General features: G+C 64.9%; 3 protein-coding genes across 3 annotated transcripts; 2 read left to right on the top strand and 1 right to left on the bottom strand.

Annotated features, from left to right (window-relative positions):
- Positions 1-1,137: 1,137 nt before the first annotated feature.
- EMIHUDRAFT_241529 (hypothetical protein) lies at positions 1,138-5,362 on the top strand (the record flags this gene model as incomplete). Its single annotated transcript, XM_005773571.1, has 11 exons — positions 1,138-1,198; positions 1,443-1,662; positions 2,417-2,633; positions 2,865-3,233; positions 3,377-3,582; positions 3,816-3,899; positions 3,989-4,093; positions 4,395-4,479; positions 4,837-4,988; positions 5,059-5,241; positions 5,317-5,362. 11 exons carry the CDS (start codon positions 1,138-1,140, stop codon positions 5,360-5,362), a joined length of 1,728 nt encoding a protein of 575 aa, XP_005773628.1.
- A 4,866-nt stretch (positions 5,363-10,228) lies between these two features.
- EMIHUDRAFT_75022 (hypothetical protein) lies at positions 10,229-10,726 on the top strand (the record flags this gene model as incomplete). The annotated part of the gene is made up of 3 exons (XM_005773572.1): positions 10,229-10,360; positions 10,419-10,547; positions 10,643-10,726. Coding segments are annotated over 3 exons (345 nt in total), but the record flags the coding sequence as incomplete, so codon positions are not given.
- Positions 10,727-18,849: 8,123 nt separating this feature from the next.
- EMIHUDRAFT_46258 (hypothetical protein) lies at positions 18,850-19,248 on the bottom strand (the record flags this gene model as incomplete). Its single annotated transcript, XM_005773573.1, has 1 exon — positions 18,850-19,248. A coding segment is annotated over one exon (399 nt), but the record flags the coding sequence as incomplete, so codon positions are not given.
- Positions 19,249-20,979: the final 1,731 nt, after the last annotated feature.

Below are 20,979 nucleotides of genomic sequence, written 5' to 3' on the forward strand. Positions count from 1 at the left end.
CGCGGGGGCGGCAGCCGGCCCAGCGGGTCGCGGCCCTCCGCCCCCGCGGCGTCGTTGGAGGGCGAGCACCTCGAGTACCTACGGCGGCGGGGTGCGCCGTGGGGCGAGCCGCCCGTCGCGGGCGCCGCCGCGCCGCCGGAAGGGGCGAGGCGGCGAGCGAGGATCGTCGACTTTTGGCCGGGGGGCGCTCTCGACACTTACCGGCTGAGGTCACGTCGTCGGGCGCGTCGACGGGCTGGTTGGCCATGGTCCGCACGGCGGGGCGGCTGCGCCGCCAGGACTCGCGCGTCGCTGCACGCGGCCTGCAGAAGGAATGACAGCTCGGCGGCAAGGCTTTTCTTGCGCCGGGACGGCTAGGCTTTTTGTGAGACGCCGCTCGCGGAAATCGAGGAAGGCTCGGACTTTTCTTTTCTTGGGAAACGGGAGTGTTGGTTTAGAAGAGGCTGGCCAGCGACTGGACACACCGGCATGGGGGGACGCAAGCAAGGACGGGGATTGGAGGTTGAAGAGAGATTTAACTTTTAAGCACAGCTCGAGGCGAAATAAAATTAGAAAGAAATGTACTCCCTCCCTCCCTCTCTCTCTCTCTCTCTCTCTCTCTCTCTCTCTCTCTCTCTCTCTCTCTCTCTCTCTCTCTCTCTCTCTCTCTCTCTCTCTAAACCGTCTCACTCAAAATCTCTCTCTTTCTATCTCGGCTCTCTCTCTCTCTCTCTCTCTCTCTCTCTCTCTCTCTCTCTCTCTCTCTCTCATGTCTCAAAATCTCTCTCTCAGAAGCGGAGCACACACGAAGATCGAAGTCGGCACAACAAAAATCCCCTTTGCAGCCAAGCCTACAGGGCACCTAATTTCAGAAGGTCGTATGAAGAGCGACTCTTATTTCTGTTTTCTTTCTCATCAACCTCGGTGTGAGCTCTCACTACTCGAGTATAGCTAGAGCTCACACTAGAGGCCGTCATCGCATTCGCCTTCCTGGGACCCAGCGCTGATTTCTGACTGTCGTTGCTGTTTCTCCCTTCTCGACTGTCTGTGCTTGTGCGTCTTGGGTCCGGGGTTGTGTTTTTTGCGTGAACAGCGCCTCTCTCTCAAAACTTTCGACCTCGGAGGTGTGCACCCCTGTCGTCCCCCCTCACCTCCAAGATGCTCACCAGCCTCGACGCCCTCGGCCAAAAGACGGCGCATCCGCCGTCATTCCTCTCAAGTGAGCTGCCCCGCGTCCGTGCTAGCTCGTAGCGCCAACTTACTACACAAACGGTCGCGACGCGGCGGCGCTAGCCCTCACTGATCGCAAGGCGGCGCTAGCTCTCACTGATCGCAACCCTCCCCGCCCACAACTGCCAGCCTCGGCGGCATCGCCGCCATCGTCGAGCGCGCCCTCGGGGACTACGACCAAGAGGTTGGGGAGTTCATCCGAGGGATTCTCCACCGCCCGCCCTCTTTCAAAGGCGCCCTCGAGGGGTGCGAGGGGCTGATCCAACGAGCACACCTCGAGCACCTCTCCTCCAAGGCGTGCCCGCGCGACGAGGGGCCGTCCGACGGCGGCGGCTCCGACGCCGAGGACGGCTACGACCAGTCCGGCAGCCAGCCTGACGACTCCGAGTCGGGCGACTGCGACACCGACAGCGCTCGCGACGACTCCACGAGCGAGCAGACCGGAGTCCCCCGGTGCCGCTTCTTCGCTGCCGGCTATTGCAGGCAGGGAGACCAGTGCCGCTTCGCGCACTGAGCCGCCCCATCCCCGAGCTCGGAGGGCGAGACCGAATAGGACCGTCACTCACTCAATTTGGGGATCCTTCACGCGCTGCGCTACGCTTCGGAGTCGCTCACCCCGGGATCGCTCCTTCCCTCGCTCCGGTGATTTGGGTAACTCTGAGCTCCCTCCGCGTACGCTACGCTCCCTTCGGAGAGAGCCCCAGAGTCTTACCGCGCTCCGGATCCTCTTTAGCCCATCTCTGAGAGTTAGAGTGACTGGCTAGAGACGACGACGACGATACAGTTCATGATAAACAAACTTCAGTTTGTGCTAGTGAACTGAGGAGAAGCGGGTCGAGCCTCGGCGCAGAGGGCAGCGCCTAGCGGGCGGGAACCCTTACCCCCGCGCCCGCCGCTGCCCGCCGCTTTGTGCGCGGGACCTCCGAGCGCCACGAGGCTCCTGACACAGCTCCCGACTAGCGTCGGCTCCTGCTCAGACAGACGCCAATCGACCAGTTCTCAAGCGACCCACCACCATCCCTCATCTACCGCCCGATCGAATCGCATTCGTCTCTTGCGAGTTCCTCTTGCTCCAAGAGGTTCCAGAGAACGGGGTAACTCTGAGCTCCCTCCGCGTACGCTACGCTCCCTTCGGAGAGAGCCCCAGAGTCTTACCGCGCTCCGGATCCTCTTTAGCCCATCTCTGAGAGTTAGAGTGACTGGCTAGAGACGACGACGACGATACAGTTCAATTGGCACCGGTCGCTGACCTCAAACGCGGTTCATCGATGTGGGCGCACGACAACAACCAGGAGCCCGCGTCACGCTGGCTGTGGCAGTCCGGCAGGGACGCCTGGACAGCATTCGCACCCAACCAGGCTTCTGCGCTCGAGCAGGCCTGGGCCACGGGAGGCGGAGTGGTGAGGATTGATGCCGAGCGGCAAGTTCGAGTCGACACCAGCGGAGTGCCGATGCGGCAAGAAAGGGTCGACAACCCGGGCCGGAGCCGTGCAGTGAAGCGCGAAAACGGCGGCGCTCAAGAGGGCAAGCGGCCACGCCTGACGCCGGCAGCGCCGAGCGCCACCGCCGACGCCGACGGCGGCAGCGGCGGCGGCGTCTCGCCGGCTGCCTCTGGCCCGCCCCTCGCCTGGCGCCTGAATCGGCTCGGCGAGCAGTGGTCCCGCGTCCTGCCGAGCAGTGTGAACACCGACTCAGTGAGCCTGGACGAGCTGCTCTCCGCTGGCGAGCTGGAGGGCGCGACGCAGCTGCACCTCCACAACTTTCTTTTCGACCTCGACTTCGTCTTCGAGACGTGCCCGGCCCTCGGCTCCTTTGTCGCTTCGGGCGGCCTCGTCAAGGTTTTCCACGGCGACGGCCGACCGCCTCGCAGCGTTGCGGCCACCACGATGCCCGCTGCAGTGGAGTGCTTTGAGCCGCCCACAGAGCAGTTTGGGACGATGCACTCAAAGTGCATCGTCGTGGTCCGCCCCTCGCGGCTCTCCGTGCACGTGGTCACGGCCAACTTCATCTTTTCGGTCGCACGGGTAGCCCCTAGCCACCTCCCCCCTCGCCATCTCCCACGCCGCCGCCACCGCCGCCGCCGCCGCCACCGCCGCCATCACCACCGCCCTCGGGTTGTTCTGACGAGGTGTCTTGGTATTGAGCCCTTCTGGCGACTACCCTGCAGGACTGGCACAACAAGACGAACGGGGTCTGGTCAGGCAGCTTCCCGCGGCTCGACGCCCCGCCGCCACGTCCGGCGGCAGGGACGTTCGGCCTCGACCTTCTCGAGTACTACGAGGCAGTGCGCGCGATCGGCGCCGACAAGCCGGGCAGCTGGTCGAGCTCGGACCAAGACGGCGCTCCGCCGCGCTGGCGGGCGCTCGACGTGAGGTGGTTGTCTCCTCTCCCTCTCCCTCTCCCTCTCCCTCTCCCTCTCCCTCTCCCTCTCCCTCTCCCTCTCCCTCTCCGACCCTCTCCTCGCGCTTCTCGCCCTCTCGCTTCCACTGGCTCGCTCCTCTTCAGCTGCCTCCTCTCCCGGCCCCCTCCCCCGTCTTACCACCACGTCGGCACCCTTTGCCCCCCCTCCCCCTCCCCTGCAGCTGGCTTTCGCTCTACGACTACAGCGGCGCGCGCGCGCGGCTGGTGGCGTCGGTGCCCGGCACGTCCGGAGCAACCGCCGGCAGGCACACTGGCGAGCACATCCAAAAGTGGGGCCACATGCGCGCGAGACGGCCGCCGCTCCGCCCGCCTGCCTTGGGCGCCCCGACCGGACACCCCTCGGGACCTTCCAAAACAGGCGCGTGAGGGGGCTGCTCGCCGCCGAGGGCCTCGCCGTCCCCCTCGACGACCCAGTCCTCGCGCTCCAGTTCTCGTCGCTCTCGTCGGTCGGAAAGAACGACACGTGCGCGCCACACAGCGTAGTTCAGCACTTGTCGCGGCGGCCACCGCCTTCGCAGCCGCGTCCGGCGTGTCCGTGTCGACGGGCCGGCCGACCGCTGCGAGCCCCCTGCGGCGGGCCCAACCCTGCAAAATGGGAGAGAGGGGAGATCTGGGGAGATTTCTGGGGAGAGATGGTGCAGCACACTGGCATGCACGACGAGCCTGCCGGAGGCCGGGCTTGTCTGTGCTAGTGCTCGAGTGCATAGCGGGCTCGTGTGCGGCCCGAGCCAGCATGCCATTCCAAGACACCGCCGCGCTGTCAGGTGGCTGCGCGAGCTCGTCGCGTCGCTCTGCGGCGGCTCCGCCGTGATGCCGCGCCTGCGCGTCGTCTACCCGACCCGGGCGCAGGTCGGCGCCTCGCTCGAGGGGTGGGTCGCGGGCGCGTCCATCCCCTGCCAAACGGCCAACGCCGCGAAGCTGCGGAGCGTGCTGCAACAGCTGTCGGGCGCCTCTGCGTTCGCGCGGCTCTGCGGCTGGGACGGCGGCCCGAGCGGGCGCGCCGCCGCCGTGCCCCACATCAAGAGCTACGCGCTGTACACCGACGAGGGGCGGCTCGGCTGGGCGATGCTGACCTCGAGCAACCTCTCGCAGGCGCGGCTCGAGCCGTGCCAGCAACCCACTCCGCACGCCCCGCCCCCTCCCGACCCCGCCGGCCTCGCCCGCGCCCAGGCCGCCTGGGGCAAGCTCGAGAAGGGCGGCACGCAGCTCTACATCAAGTCCTACGAGCTCGGCGTGCTCGTTCTGCCCTCCCTGCAGCCGGCAGGGCGGCAGTCCCTCGTCGCCACTTCGGCCGCGCCGCTGGTGGGCGAGGAGAGCGCGACCCTCGTGCCGCTGCCGTACACGCTCCCGCCGACGCCGTGCGGCCCGCCACGCCCCGCGCGCAGGCGTCGGGCCCTCGGGGCCCCTGAGCACACGCTCTGTCAACAGGTACGCCTCGAGCGACGACGCGTGGTCCACGGACGGCCACACCGCCCTCACCGGGTACCAACCCTCGCGTGACGCCCACGACCGCCACGGCTTCCACCCGGGCTTGAACCCGCCGCCTGTCCACATGTACGGCCTCAAAGCCACCGGCCGCGTGCTCGCGGAGCGCGAGGCGGCGCGCCGCTCGTGAATCCGCACGTGCATGTGCGGTGCGTACGGCTGTGTATACTCGATAGCGGTCACGCCATAGCTCGCGCATAGGAGCAGGAGGCTAGGCAGGGGCCGCATCGCGTTCGCTGAGCTGTAACAAGTTTGATCCAAAACAAGAACACAAGTTTGGCTCTACTAATATAGCGCGCGGATAAAGCGCGCGGATAAAGCGCGCGCGCCGCGGTGGCGGCGAAATATAATATTATCTCAGAGGAATATAGTGTGAATGCCCGGGAACAGCCCCTCCTGGCCCGAGTGCGGGGCGCGAGGGACAAATAAATTCAAAGGGCATGAAAGTCGTCGAGCTGCTTGATCAGGCCAGTAAAGATGGCCCGCGAGGCAGCCTTCGTGAGTAGGTCGGCGAGCATCACGACGCCGGGGAGGTGTTCGACAGAGATAACGCCACGGCTGACGAGATCGCGAAGAAACTCGGCGGCGCGCAAGATGTGCTTGGTCTTCTTGAAGGCAACGGGATCGAAGGCCATGCCGACGGCGGACTTGCTGTCGCAGTTGATGACGCTGGCGCCGTCGATGGAAAATCCAAGGTCGATCAGTAGCTCACGGATGAAAATCACCTCCTTGGCGGCTAGCATGGCGCCGAAGAACTCTGCCTCAGCACTAGACAGCGTGACGGATCGCTGCATTTTGGAGAACCAGTGGAAGAGACATCCGTAGAAGAAGAACATGCCACCGGAGCAAGAGTACTTCGTGGCCCAGTTTGAATCGACGTAGCTCTCAAGGTTGCGGTTGGAATTCGGCTGCATGACGAGGGCGCGGTCAGCTGTGTCGCGCACGTAGATAAGTACCCGGATGGCGGCTTTAAAATGCGACGGGCCAGGGTTCGTCATAAACCGAGCAAGCTGAGACGCGGAATAAGCAATGTCGACGCGCGTCATATTGGCAAGCCACAGTAGTCCGCCGACGATGGCCATGTAGGCGGTGCGGAATTCGGACATCTCGTCGTATTCAACAGATCCAACGGCGGGCTGATCGTCGGCGGACAGTTCGAGCCCCTCTTCCATAGGCGAGTCGTGCGGTTGCGTTCTTCCCAATTCTCAACTTTCTTGGTTCGTTTGCGCCAAGCGTCACGAGCCCGAGTCTCAGCGGTGATGGTTGCCTGATTGGTGACTGCCCCTTCCCTGCTGATGTTTGGCGCAGATATGACTGGTTCTTCTCCTGCGGGCGGTTCAGGCTTCGTTTCGGAACCATCGGCGATAGTGTAGGCGTCGGTAGCCTTCCACGCGACGTACCCGGTAAAGAGCATATACCAACCAACGAAAGAGTCACGCTGGCCATCAAAGGCAGGGGTGGTCTCCTGCGGGTCGGCAGCAACTGCGATGCTATTGGTTAGCATGTACACGATTTGCCAAATGGTAGCAAAGCCAATAAAGTAGTATAGGGCCTTGCGTGTCATGATCAAACCAAAATTGCACACGTAAATGACGATGTATTCACCACTACGATACTGCAGGCAACGGAGAGTGGCCCAAACGTGAAGGTGGAGAAGCCGAGCATAAATGGCGGCAAGAGCATCGTCGTACAAAGAAAACGCCAAATGGAGGTTACGACACATCCAGAATTTCCACGGCATAGACCTCTCGTTGGCATTGGGTCGAAGGGCGTTCCCGCACACCCATGGATTTTCTGCCATGCCATGGTAGGTGCAATGGAAGCACTCGACAAGTCCATGGAGGCATTGGGGGCAAAGCGAGGAGGGCAACGGCTTTCGGCGGCCAGTGTCGATCGGTTCGCAAACATCGGACAAAGGAGTTAGCTCGGCATAGTGCTCCCTCACGACTGGACTGACGAAGTTGAGAAACCTCCGAAGGAAGTCGCGATAGATGCTGACGCAAACGATTGCATACGGGCACCCAAAGGAGATGGTGGTGGTAATAGGTGTCCAAATGAAGCAAACAGTTTTGACAGTAGTGCTGGTGATGACCTCAAAGGCGACGAGGCATGCATACCTGGCGAAGTATAGGAGGGATCGCACGAAATCGTAGATTGCAAAGCCCCAAGCAACGAGCAGGATGATGCCGCATATCGCAAGTGCAGCTGGCGCAAGGCAAAAATACCAGTCAAAGACCCACTTGATTTGAATACCCAGGTTGATGATCAGTAGCTTGGTATTTGCACCATAGTGTCGCAATCCGTACCACGCTTTGACAATCATAAGGCTGCTCATGGTCTGGTAAGCAAACAGGTCGCCAATTGTCAGTGCACTTGTCAGCAGGGAGTACGCAAGGAAAAGGAACCCAACGAGAGCAAAGCAAAGAAAAAATGGCCAGATCATTCCCATCCATGTGGACTGTACCCGAGCGCAATTCTTGTTTGAGAACATATAGTTCCAATGGAGCTCGTATTTGACCCAATCGCGCTTGCCGCGTCGCCGAAAGTGATCAAGGCAAAGGGCTTTCGCAGCATCGGTGGTTCCATGGAGTGGCCAGATGATACCACATGTCCCATTGTTGAAGGGCACTACCTCTGTCCCACTGCTCAAGGTCTCATGGTGCAATGCCTCTCCTGCACTCGGCGTGTCCGAGTGGTCCCGGGGAAGGACTTTCTGCCAAGGTGTAGGGTCAAATGTAGCGTTCCACGGTGAAACATTTTGGAGGCAAAGGAAGCCGTTCCCGTCGCATTGACCCAGAAGAATGGGCAGCATTGAGTAATCCAGCAAAGGTGGCGGCGGCATGTGTGTCGCAGGCTTCCTATGGGGCTGGGTTGTCGCAGCAAGAGTCCCGTGCCTCGTGAATTGTAGCGCCATCGTATTGGGCCATGAGTGCACCTGTATCGCGGGGCTGCGGAGGGCCAAAAATTCAGATTGGCCGCAGTGGGTGGATAAGGCCTCAGGAGCCGACTGTAGCGCGTGCTCCATCGCCTGGGAGGTAGTGTGAGTGGAGGCACACATGTCCTCAAGGTGTTCTGACCCAAGTTGCCAATTTATCGATAAATCTTTGAGAAATGAATTGTCGATGCAAATGGCGGGCTCGAACGTGCTCGACGAGACCGACTGGACCCATTGTTCAGATCCTTCGGCTCGATTGGGGTTGTGCTCGCACACGCCAGGCGCCCAGGTGGTGGCTGACATACATGGTGCAAGGCTTGTCCATGGTGGAGGTGCCATGGTGGTCGACGCTGTCATGTCGCTGGTGGTGTCGGCCTCGGCGATGCAGTAGTCGAGGCCGTTCTTCCCGGTAGAGAAGTCATACTCGATAGCGGTCACGCCATAGCTCGCGCATAGGAGCAGGAGGCTAGGCAGGGGCCGCATCGCGTTCGCTGAGCTGTAACAAGTTTGATCCAAAACAAGAACACAAGTTTGGCTCTACTAATATAGCGCGCGGATAAAGCGCGCGGATAAAGCGCGCGCGCCGCGGTGGCGGCGAAATATAATATTATCTCAGAGGAATATAGTGTGAATGCCCGGGAACAGTGTACTCCTGCGAAGGAGCAAGGTGAAAGCGGTCCGAGCGAGGCAGTACGTACGCGGCGAGAGAGGAGGGGGTCCGAATACAGCATCTCGTCTTTTGTACGTGCGTGGCATTGGCTTTGTTGAGTTTGGGAAAGTTTTTGGGACTGTTGTGTTCCCCCTCTTCTGTGTTCTGAGGGCGATCGAGTTCTTTTTAATTTTACGTTGCGTGGCGCGACCTGAATTCTTTTTTGTTAGTCGGCCACGCTGCCAGAGTGCACAGAGAGCAGCATCCAATGGACGCGCCACGGCCCCAGTCCGCCCGTTCTTTCCATCCTGCCGGCTAAAAGCGCTCCGTGCTTGGGCGTACCTCACATGACGGGGTAGGTAGGGTAGCGGTAGCGGTCTCTGCACTCTGCTCTCTGGGGGTCTGGGCCCTTCCCGGTCGGGGTTATCCCTCTCAGCTCTCTTCAAGCTGAATTTTCACAGCCCGGTGGTGGATGACACTAACTAGCTGGATGGACGAGCTACTTGTACTTAGTAGAGCATGTGGTGCTAAACTACACCCACACGACATTCAGGGATTCCTGTCCGCTGCGCGCGCGTTCGGGGTGCGGGGAGACTAGGGGGTTGTGTCAGAGGGGGGGGGGGTGTGAGGCAAGCGGGCCCAGATCTGCTCGTCTCAGAGGGTACCCTCTGTGCCAAGAGAGGCCATCCACGAGCGGCTCAGAGGGTGCCTGGGCCGACCCTCTGAAGGCCTGTGCCGCCAAGCCAGCCTCTCTCGGCGCAGCCTCTGAGGCTACGGGGACCCTCTGAGACGCCAAGGCAAGCCCCGCGAGGCCGCTCCTCAGACGAGAGGGGTTTTCAGGCATTTCAAGTCTCTCTCCCACAACCACAGAAAAAGAATTTCTGCGAGAGTTGACGGAACTGTCTCTCCAGCTACTCTGCGCGAGGCGCCCCAGCTGTGGCGAGGCACCCAAGATGCGCATCAGAGTCCGGGTCAACGACATTGTCGGGCGGCCGCTCCAAGCACATCCTCAAGTTGACGGGGCCGGGCCGTGTGCGAAGCTGGTTCACGCGCAGGGCACGGCGCAGGCGCTGTGGGCGAGCCTGCAGCAGTAAGCGCGAGCGTATAGAGTAGCGCCTTAGTGCTTAGTCATGGATGGTCGTGTGAAAAGTCGTAATGTTTTACTACCCCGCCCCTCCCCGCCCTCACTGGTCAGCGCCGTTCGTGGAGGGCTAGGCAGCTCCGCCTCCGCCCGGGGCTCTCGCCTCTGCCGTGAGGGGGGGCCACCCTCTGAGGTCAAAGCTGCCCTCTGTGCCGCGCCAAGACGGACCATCAGCCAGGGTGGACCCTCTGAGGCCAAAAGCAGCCAAGAGAGGCCATAGAGGCGGCACAGAGTCAGAGTCAAACCCTCTGTGCCGCCAAGGCAGGGGTCCGACCCCGGGGAGCAGGAGCCGTCACCAATTTCTTGTGGCAAAGCGACATGAAGGCGCAAGCGGCACGATCCCGGCCTTCCCCGCCCATCGCGCCGACCGCCCCCTTGCCGCACCCCGCAGCTGCTCACGCACAACATGCTGATGGCGCCCGGCACCAAGAACGGGTTCCCGCTCGCCATCGAGGTGGAGAAGATGGAGACGGTCGAGTCGGAGTTCCGCTCCGAGTTCACCGCACGGATGGTGCAAAAGGTGTGCGCCACGTGGCACGGCGCGCGCGCTCCGCATTCCCATCGCTACAGGCACCGAGCCCGTCACGCAGGTGGAGTACGGCGCGCTGCTGCAGACGCTGGCGGGGCTGGGGATGGACGGCACGCTGCCGCCAGCGGTGCCCGACTCGTACGAGAGCAACGAGGAGTTTCTGCGCGCGCTGCACCACGTGCTCATGGAGGCGCGTCGCGCCGCACGGCCATCCCTTCGCCGCCCCACCCGTCCCATCGCCCGTCTCATGGCGGACGCCCTCCTCACGTGCAGGTGGAGGTGATCGACGGTACGCTCGTCTGCCCAGAGACAGGGAAGCGCTTCCCGATTAAGGACGGCATACCGTCCATGTTGTAGCCGCCCCGCATGTCTGTCACGTGTCGCTGAGTACTCTCTCTCTCTCTCTCTCTCTCTCTCTCTCTCTCTCTCTCTCTCTCTCTGTGTGTGTGTGTGTGTGTGTGTGTGTGTGTGTGTGTGTGTGTTCGAGTGTGTGTGACGGTAGTCGGTACGCAACGAACGATGGCGGAAAGTTCTTTTTTTCCGCACCCACCCGCCCACCCACCCACCCGGCCACAAAATTCTTTTTTGCGTGTGGGCTAACCAACGCGCTGGCCTGGCTGCGCGGCATTCATGTTCAACGCTCGAAAGCGCAAGGCCGAGCCAAAGGAGAAGCCGGCGTGGCAGAGAGCGCTCGACGACGACGACGACGTCCCTCCCCCGCCAAGGGCGGCGGAGCCTCCGGCCGTTGAGGTCCCCGCTGCTGTGCCGTCGTCCTCTGAGCTGCTCGACGAGGACGAAGATGACGACGACGACGACAAGGATCTCTCGGCGTATGCGTTTGGCGAGGAGGAGGAGGAGGAGGAGGACAAAGCGGCGCGCGCCTTGGCGCGAAATAGCGTGCAGCCTTCCTGCCGCGTCCGCGTGACTAACCTCTCGCACGATACGAGGGACGACCAGCTGCTCGAGCTCTTCACAGGGACGCGGCCGCCGCGGACGGTCGAGATGCTTCCTCCCTCCGCGGCCAGCATCACCTTCGAGACGCGTGAGGAGGCGGTCGCGGCGGTCAGCCTCACCGGCATCGAGCTGGCGGGATCCAAGTTGACGGCGCGCCCTCCTCGCACCGCGCAGAGAGGCGCGCGCAGCCTCCTCCCCCACCGCCTTCTCACGCCTGTGGCGGCGCGAGCAGGTGCTGATGGAGCACGAACCTGCGCCGCAAGCCTTGGCCGCCGGAGAAGGCTACGGCGGGCCGCGCGCGGCAGGCTACCAAGAGCAGCTCGCGACGTACGGGTACAAGCTCGGCGGGCGAGGCTCGCGGACCGGCACGCCAAAGGTCTTCTTCTGCGACGACGACGCGCGCTCGAGAGAGAAGCAGCAAAGGCGCGAGGGCAAGCGCAACGCGGTGGGGGGCAAGGGCCGCGGCAGGCCGCAGATCGGCCAGGCTGGCGCCTCGGTCGGACCATTCTAACCGAACGGTGGGGTGCGTCTTGCGACGTTTCCGCCCCACCGTACATATTGACACGTAGACGAGCTAGATCGATCTAGGCGAGAGAGGCACACGACTCGGAGGGAGGGCCCGCGCGGAGGGCCAGGAGCGCAGCCCGAGGCCCCAAAGTAGGGTTGTCAAACGTTAAGAGCTGAACAGTCGTGTTGCTCTAGTGAGTTAACAGTAACAACAGAACAACAGTGGGGCTCCCCAACAACAGTAGCTGACGTTAGGCCGGCTGAACAACAATAAGGAAGGCCTGGCAGTGACCCACGACGATCTCCAGCGTCCAGTGCGGGTAATACCCGAAAATCGATACCCCCGGGAAACCCCAGGGGTATTTTTTCGCGGGGTTTACCGGATTTACCCGGGTTTTTTATCCCTTTTTGGCATTTTCTGCTTGCTGACCACTGAACAACAGTAACAACAGTAACAAACAGTAACAGCTTGGGCTGGGGAGAACACTTGAACAACGTTGAGGATTTCAGCCTCAACCGGGTGCACCCGAGCCCACCCGAGAGGTGTCCCCAAGGGTCTGGGGCCGTTTTGCTAAAAATCGAGCAAAGTCAGCTCCGCCTCAGCGCGTTGCACTCATAGCCTCGCTCATCGCCACTTGCGCACGGCTGTTCGTGAGCGTGACGCAGCGCATATGCCACTCCCGGCTTCGGCGAAGTGAAGGGCGTCAGGGCTGTCAGCCAGGGGGGGCGACCCTCGTAGCGTCATCCTCGATCGTACACACACGCCGGCAGCCGATGCACCCCGACTCGCTGGTCGACACGCAGGGCTTCTGGCCTCTGCCCCACGCGCAATGCCCCACTGTGAGACCCGGTCGCCCCACACCAGCAGCCTATGCACACCATAGTTCGGCAAAACTCCACGCGCGAAATGGATCGCAGCTAGAGCAAGTGGACCAACTTGGGCAAGGCTCTAGTCGCCGCTGCCCATCGCGGAGCCCAAACCCTCGTCTCAGAGCCGATACTACGACCCGGCGCGCGGGACCTGAAGCTACGAGGCCTGGGTCGGGGCTATCAGTGGGCTACATGCCGCCTGCCGCGGCTCCTAGGTCCACGAAACGCTCGCGCTTCACCCTCCCCCCCCTCTGACGATAGGTGCCTGCGTCGCGCGCTCACCGGCAGAGAGGCACACGGCGGGCGATGGCGGCGCGCGGCGACGCTCCTGACTCAATGGAAGGTCGCCCACATACCCACCCTCACCACAACGCCGTAGGCGGGTCGAGACTGCCCTCCACCCGCTCGCGCTTGCCTCCCCTACCCGACCGGTTCGGCTCCCTGTAGATGGGCCGACACACCTTCACTGCGGCGCTTCTGCCCGCGACAGCGGCGCCTGAGCGCGTGAGGCTGCAAGGCCCCTCGGGGCGGCCCGCGGGGCGGCGGGAGAGAGCTCTCCCGCCGTCGTGGCGCACCATATCACCCGTAGACGCCTCTTTATAGTCGCCTTTTAGCACCTCCTCTCTACACGCCGCCGAGTAGACCCCGCCGCACCGCATCACCGCCCCCTTCCCTGCCCCGTCGCCCTCCTGAGCTCTCCCCCCTTTGCTCCAGCCACTCACAGGACGGCTGGGCCATCGGCCCGCGTGACAGGCGCCCGGGACGGCCGGGGAGCGGCCCCGTAATTTGAGCCCTCTCGGGCCACTCTCGGGCGCGTCCACCGGCCGGCAGAGCACCGCTTGGGCGACACAGACGGCCCGCCCGACCAGCGCGCTCGACCGCCGTGCCGCCCCCACACCGCCAGCGGCGGGCTTGGGGGTCAGGCGGCGTCCACGCACCCCTCGTGGGGGTGACCACCGCTCTCCTCTCACCGCTCCCCCCCCGCCCGTGGCACCCCACGCACGCGTCCCTCCTCAGGGGCGCATGGCGGCACGTTCAACGCTTGCCTCGGCCCACCTCGCCATCACGCCCGCCGCCGCGACCAAGGAGGTGGCCTCGGCGGCCCAGACGAAGCCCGTGCGGCTCGTTTGGGAGCCGCGCGCCGTCCCTCTCTCGCCCGCGCTGCTCACACGGCCCAAGCCCACGTCCCTCCGGCCGCAGGCGCCGCCAAGGAGTGACCAGCGCCCCTCCCGAGCACCTTCCCGGCGGGCAGCGCCTCCGTAGCGGCGCTGGCGGCCCCTGCGAGCCGGCCGGCGCCACGAGTGAGTATTCGAAGGCGCGCGCGTCCCCTCTCTCCCCGGCCCGCCGCGTCTCTCTGACCACCCCTCCCCCTCCCGGGTCAGGCGTGCATCTCGGGCGTACAAAATGGCCGCAGAGCGCAGCCTCAGCGACGCAATCTCTTCCGCCTGAGCGGTGGGTAACTCCCTGGCCGGGCTCGGGCCCTCTCGGGCTGCTGCGAGCTGCGCGATGCGCGTCCCCTCCGCCGCACGGCCGTGCCCCTGCCCCTCACACTCCGACTCCGCCGCAGGACCGGTCTGGCGACCCGGAACGGCCGCCTAGAGTACCACCACCGACCATCCCGACCCCGTGGGGGCCGGGGCGGGCCAGCCAGACGTGAGAGCGCCCCTCCCCCCCTCTCGCGGCGCGTCCCCTCCTTCCTCCCCGCACCCCGCCACCCGGCTCGCCGCCCCGTCGCCGTCGCGAGTCAGCCCTCGGTCAGGTACTGCCAAAGGCGGCCGCAAGCAGCACCATCGCCACCGTGCCGGCGCTGGTGAGCTCTGCGGCCCGTGTAGCGGACCCTTAGCCCGTCGCCCGGGCACATGGCGCCCTCACACCGCTCCTCGCCCCCGTCTCGCAGGCCAAAATCGTCGACATCGCGTCGGCACTCTCTACGGCGCGCCTGGGCTTGCAGAGGGCGGCTTGGGCGGTGCAGGGTGGCTGGGCCGCCCCCCTCCCGCGGTGCGCCAAGCCTCGGGGGTCGGGGAGACCATCTCGGGTCGCCGAGGGGGCGGGTCGGACGCCCGATCCGGCTGCTGGCCGGAGGACGTCGCCGGCTCCGCGATTTTGGGCGCCCCAGGCGCCTCCAGCCGGGCCGAGCGGCGCCAGCTGGTAGCTGGGGCCGCAGGGCGGTCGGGACGACACCGTATGCTAGTCGGGGTGGATTGTCTAGGGGCGTAAAGTTCGGTAGAGTGTCCGTTTGTGGCCTCCGGACGGGCTCTGGTCGGGAGCCCGCCGGGCCGGCTGAGGCTGTGTGTCCGTCCACTGTGGACCCAGTGATGGCCTAGGAGCCCTGCACGGACGGTGTTTATGCTATGTAACACCTGCGGACCGGAAGGTACCGCCGTGGCGCCGCGAGGGGCCGTCTAAGCGCCAGCGTGACCCTTCCCGGGCCCCCTTGGGTGGGCTCCGGTGCACCCGGAACACGATAGTGCAACTGTTAGGCCCAAAAAGTTAACGCTTGACAACCCTCTACCCCAATAAAGAGTTGTGTGTGAAGTCGTCGCTGAAAGTCCAATACTGTATCTCTATTTCTTAGAATCTTACGTCGAGGTCGTGGCCAGCGAAAACTATGATATGATGCAAGCGGGGAAATCCTGATGAGCTGGATCGCGGAGATGTATCTCTTTTGAGAGACATGCTAAGGGATGCGCTTGCCTTTGTATATTGTAAGTAGGGGGACGGTGACGAGAAGCGTTCTGGTGATCTCAGGCCCAGTGAGGTAGTGCACTGGTCTAACTCGGATCCCGCTGAACAAGTTCCTCTTGTAGCTCGATCGGTCACACCGCCATCGCCGTCGGGGAGAGAGAGGGGGGATGACACTGCCTCTGCAGCGTGCACCTCGATCCTGTACCGTGTTTGCTATGCCCCCCCCCCCAATGAACACACCAGGGAGGGAGGGCGAGACGATCGAGGGGTCCCGTACCATGCGGAATCGACCCTATCCAGTGCTCAAGTGCTCAAGTAGGGGGTGCGGTGCGTACCAAAATCCACCACTGTGGGATTTCGCGCAATCGCTTGACTCTGAAAAGCTCGCCGATCCCTGCGGTGAGCGCTGTGGTCGCCGCAGACTGGCTCCGACTTGACGGGCGCATGGAGACGTGATGCCTCCATGCGCTGCCGTCAAGTCGAAATCGACATGCAGCTCGATGCTTTGCCCGAAAAGAGGTACATCGCGGCGTTCTGGGCGACAACCTTAGGGGACCCCTAGGCTTAAAAGGGTGGGCCCTGGGGCGCCTGCGGCTTAAACGGCTTAAAACTTGCCATGGCAAGTTTTAAGAGCTGCTGGGCCGCCGATTCCTTAAACGGTCTTAAACGCTTAAACGGTGCGGGAGAGCTCCCGAGGTCGATGGTCCGGGAGGCTCCCGGTAGACACGCCGGAGGCCGGGAAGCCGGCTACAGTCAGCTAGCACGCGTCCCCTATGCGAGTATGGCTCCTGCCAGTGCACCAGACTTACAGATGTGTCTTCAGAGCGGGTTTGTGCCTAACAACGGCAGTATTGGAGAAAACGGCGCGGAACCCAGCGACGCGTGCCGGGAGGCCGATTTTCTTAAACGGTCTTAAAAGAGGGACCCCCCGTGCCTGCAATCTCTTAAATGGCAAGTTAAGCCCCCAAACCTCCTCGTTTCTTAAAAGGTCTTAAAAAATCCGGCCCTCAGAACCCTAGGGGTCCCCTAAGGCGACAACAGCGCTGCGACCGCGAAGTGGCGGTGGACATGCTCCCATGTTGCCGACGCGGCGCCGGAGTGGCCGGCGCTGCTCGCCGCGACCACGACGGCTACTCTGATACTCCGGGCCGACCCGTCCTACCCGACGGTCGTGGCCAGCGAAAACTATGATATGATGCATATCAAAGCGGGGAAATCCTGATGTGTGATGAGCTGGAATGCGGATGTATCTCTTGAGAGACACATGCTAAGATGCGCTTGCCTTTGAGACATACATATAGCGCACAGTAGGTGAAAAAACTGAAATCTGAAAAATACAAGAGTATGCGGGAGACCCCTCTTGTACTTCCTGTTCGATCTCCTCGCGTCAACTAATTCGCACACACGAGGGTGCTGGGTGCCTGGGTCACAGATTCAGATATGCGCAGGTGCGCGGAGAGACAGCTAAAACCGTACGCACACCACCCAGGCTCTGCTGGATGACTGCATCTTCGCCTGTCTGCCACAAACAAGCAAAACTTGCTCGCCCTCCGTAGTGCTGTGCCTGTGGTGTTCATGGCGGCGCCGGCGGCAGGAAGTGGACGCCCGGGGGAAGCTGGACGTTGAGCGAGAGGCCGGGGGTGAGGACAGTGCCACTGGGCACAGGGATTGTCATTAGCCCAGATGTTGTGCTGATCTTAAGGCTCTGCCCCTGTACGAAGTTGGAAGGAACCATGATTCTGATCGGCGGCTGCTGCATCTTCTCTGGTGCCTGCTGCATCTGCTGACGCATCTGCTGTTGCATCTGCTGCTGTGCCTGCTGCTGTGCCTGCTGCTGTGCCTGCTGCTGTGCCTGCTGCATCTGCTGCTGTGCCTGCTGCTGTGCCTGCTGCTGTGCCTGCTGCTGTGCCTGCTGCATCTGCTGCTGCAGCTCGCGCACGACCTCCTCGGGCATCGCGTCGTGGCGCGTATGTGTCTCGACGTCGACCCACGCGTCGCCACCCGCGCTCGTGCGGTACTGCTGCCACTTGCCGACGCGGCGCACCGCGGCTGCGCCGGTCTGCTCCTCCCACTCCGCAAGCGCGGCCTCCGCAGGGGAGAGCTTCTCCTCCGCGCACTCCTCCATGAGCGGCTCGTGCAGGTGGCGCTCTCGCACCCAGAAGGCGGGCTGCGTCGCGTCGAGCGGCGTGCCCGTGCCCATGCCGAGTAGCTCGGCGAGGATGGACTTCGGGTCGAGCTCCTCGCCGCCGCCGCCGCCGCCGCCAGCGCCGACAGCGCCGCCCTCGCCATCATCCTCGGCGCCACTCTCGCCGCCGCCGTCGTCGCCAAAGTCGAGGAGGTCGGCCAACTCTGCGGTATCGAAGTGCCGCCCCGTCGCGGCGTCGTCGACGACCGTCCGCCCGAGCCCGAGCTTGCTCACCTGCCGCTTGTAGATCTTCGCCTCCATCGTCTGCGCGGCGATGAGTCGATACACGTGCACAGCACGCGTCTGCCCGTACCGGAACGCGCGGCACACAGCCTGCGTGGGCGGCGCAGAAGGCGAAACTCAAGGGGTGCAAGAGAGCTGCCGCAACCTCAGGGCTGCAGACCTGCGCGTCCACCGCCGGGTTGAACGACACGTCCATCAGCACGACGTGGTTCGCGCCGACCAAATTCACGCCGAGAGCGCCCGCGCCGGTGGAGAGCAGGAAGCACTTTGCCCTCGCCTGCCGGTCGCCGTTGAAGGCCGCGATCGCCTGCGCACGCGCGCGCAAGTTGCAGGAGCCTTTGATGACGAAGTACTCGCGGTCGCGCCGCCAGCCGAGCCGTGAGCGGAGCGAGCCCTCCACGAAATCGAGCGTGCCGAGCGAGGATGAGAAGACGAGCGAACGTTCGCCGCGCGCGGCCGCGCGCTCGACGATGCCGAGCGCTAGCACCATCTTGCCCGAGAGCGCGAGCGCAGACGCATCCTCGTGCTCGGCCTCGACCATCCGCAGCAGCGGGGCGACCGCGTCGTCGGCCTGTCCGTCGCGCACGAGCGCCGACTCATCGACGACCTCGTCCGTCGCGAGTCGCGTCGCCGTGCCCGAGCTGTCGACGCCACCCGTCTCGACGTTGGCCGCGGCGCCGGCCTCCTCGGGGCTCTCCACGCTGCCCTCGCCCGCGCCGTCCAGCGCCGCGTCTCCATCCTCGTCGCTCAAGCAGATCACCTCGGGCGGCGGCGCCGCGGTGGAGGCCGCCGCGGGCGCGCGTGCCGCAGGCGCCGATGCGCGGCTCATCGGCTTGGACTTGGGCGGGCGGCCGCGCTTGCGAGGCGCGCCGTCAGCCTTGCGCGCAGCCTCCGCCTCGGCCTCTGCGACGGCGATGGGCAGCACGCTCGGGTGCGCCCAGACGCGCCTGCCGATCTGAAAGACCTTGAAGAGCCCGCCCGCGCCGCCGCTCGCGTCGGTGTCGCGTGCGCTCTGGAGCCACTGCAGCAGCCTCCGGTACATCCTGCGCTGCAGGTCGCCGAGGCGCACGTGGATCACAGCCTCGCGCTTGGGCGGGAGCGACGCCTGCAGCAGGGACGCGTCGCGCCGGTGCACGAAGCCGGCGAGCTTCTTGTGCAGCACGTGCGCACGCCGCCGCCCGAGGCGCACGTCGCCCTTGGTCGCGTCTCGCGCGCGCCCCTGCGCGATCGGGTTCGCGTACTGGTTTGCAAACTCGGCGGGCGTGCCGAGGAAGTCGGGGCGCACGAAGTCGACCATCGCGTAGTACTCGAGGAGCGAGTTCTGCATCGGCGTGCCGGTAAGCGCGATCCGCCGCCGCGTCGCCATCGCTTTGAGCACCTTCGTCGCGCCCGCGTTCGCGTTCTTGAGCACGTGCGCCTCGTCGCACACGACAAGGTCGGGCCCGGGGCTGAGCAGGTCGCGCAATAGCTGCGCCTTCGCACAGCAGCCCGCCGCCTGGCCGCCGGCCGCGCCGGCCGCAGCCGCGGCCGCGGCCGCGACGTCGCCGCCACCGCCCGCCCACTTGATCGCCCCGCAAGGCTGTTCTTTCCCCCCCGATGCACCACGTGCGTGCGCGCCGCGCGCCCACGCACGCACGAGCTGCGCGCGGTCCTTCGCCGAGGCCGCGTGCTTCCCGTCGAGCGAAGCGACGCGCAGCCGATCGCCCCACGCGGGCGTCCATTTGCGTAGCTCCGTCTCCCAGTTCGGGAGCACCGTCACCGGCACGACGAGCAACGCGCGCCAACGCCCATCCGCGCGCGCTGACGCACCGCCCGCCGACGCGGCCGTGCGCACCTGCCCGGCCGCGCCTCCACCGCCGCCTGCGGAGCTTCCGCCACCGGGCGCGTGCAGGAGCGTGTGGAGCAGCGCGACGACCTGCAGCGACTTGCCGAGCCCCATCGAATGCGCGAGCACCGCGCCCAGCCCGCCGTCGCCTGCCGCGAGCGCGCCGAGGCTCGTGACGATGTTGTCAAAGAGGAAACGACACCCCTCGAGCTGATGCGGCTTGAGGGCGGTAGCGAGCGGCGCTGCGATGCGCAACGGTGCGTCGCCCGCGGCCGCGCCGTGCGGGTTGAGCAGCGTCTCGCCGCCGTCGCCGTCGCCCTCGGCCCGGGCCTTCGAGGCGGCCTCGGCGTCGGCCTCAAGGCGCCGGCGGCGCTGCTTCTCGAGCTGCTGTGCGGAGAGCGCCGACGCACCGAGTTCGGCGTCCGTCAGCACGCGCCGTATCTTGCGCCGCGCGGCGCCGCGCGCGTCCGCGTCCCCCGCGTTGCCATCGCCCGCGTCGTCCGCGTCGTCGGCTGCGCCGCCCTTGACAGTCGTCCTCGGCGTCGGCGCCTTGGCCCCGCTCGGGGGGGCACGCTTGAAGTATGAGGTGATGCCCGAAGCGCCTGCCGGCTTGGCTCCGCCCTCCTTCTTCTTTGCAGATGCGCCCTCGCCCGGCGACGCTCGGGGCTTCTCCGACTGCACGTCGATCACGTTGGACACAGTGCCGCCCGCCGTGCCGCCCGCCGTGGAGGCCGCGTCGGCGCCGACAGCGCCCGCGCTCGCAAGCGGCGCGGCTGCGGCTGCGCGCGCGGCCGCGACGGCCTCCGCCGACGGCCGCGCCCGCACGCGCGGTGTTGGACGCACACGCTCATCGTCGTCGTCGTCGTCATCGTCGTCGTCGTCGTGCGTGCGGTCGCAACTCTCCCGCGGCGCAGCCGCACCATCCCCGGCGACCTCGCGGCGGCGCGCGCGCTTGCGTGCGGCGCGGCACGGCGCGTCGTCGTCCTCTGCGAGGACCGCGCGCACGCGCGCGGCTTGCGCGTCGGTGAGACCGCGAGCCTCCTCCGCCGCAAGTGCGGCTGCAAGCGCTGCCGCGTTTGCGTCGCCCGCGTCCATCTCCGCGGCCACGTCGGCGATCTCGTCGATCTCGTGTGCGCCGTCTACCCCGAGCTGCTCGGCGAGCGCGGCGGCCTCCGCAGGCGTCGTCGCCGCGTATGCGCGCCCGCCGTGCGCGGGCGCGAAACCGTTGGCGCCCGCGTTTGCGCAAGTGCGCTGGCCGCGCACGATCGACGTCGGGTTGGACTCCTCGAGCGCCTTCTCCGCGGAGCGCTTCGCCTTCCGCGCCGCGACCTTCTCATCCGC

The sequence above is a fragment of the Emiliania huxleyi genome (genome assembly GCF_000372725.1).
Source record: "Emiliania huxleyi CCMP1516 unplaced genomic scaffold EMIHUscaffold_334, whole genome shotgun sequence".
NCBI classification, from domain to species: domain Eukaryota; phylum Haptophyta; order Isochrysidales; family Noelaerhabdaceae; genus Emiliania; species Emiliania huxleyi.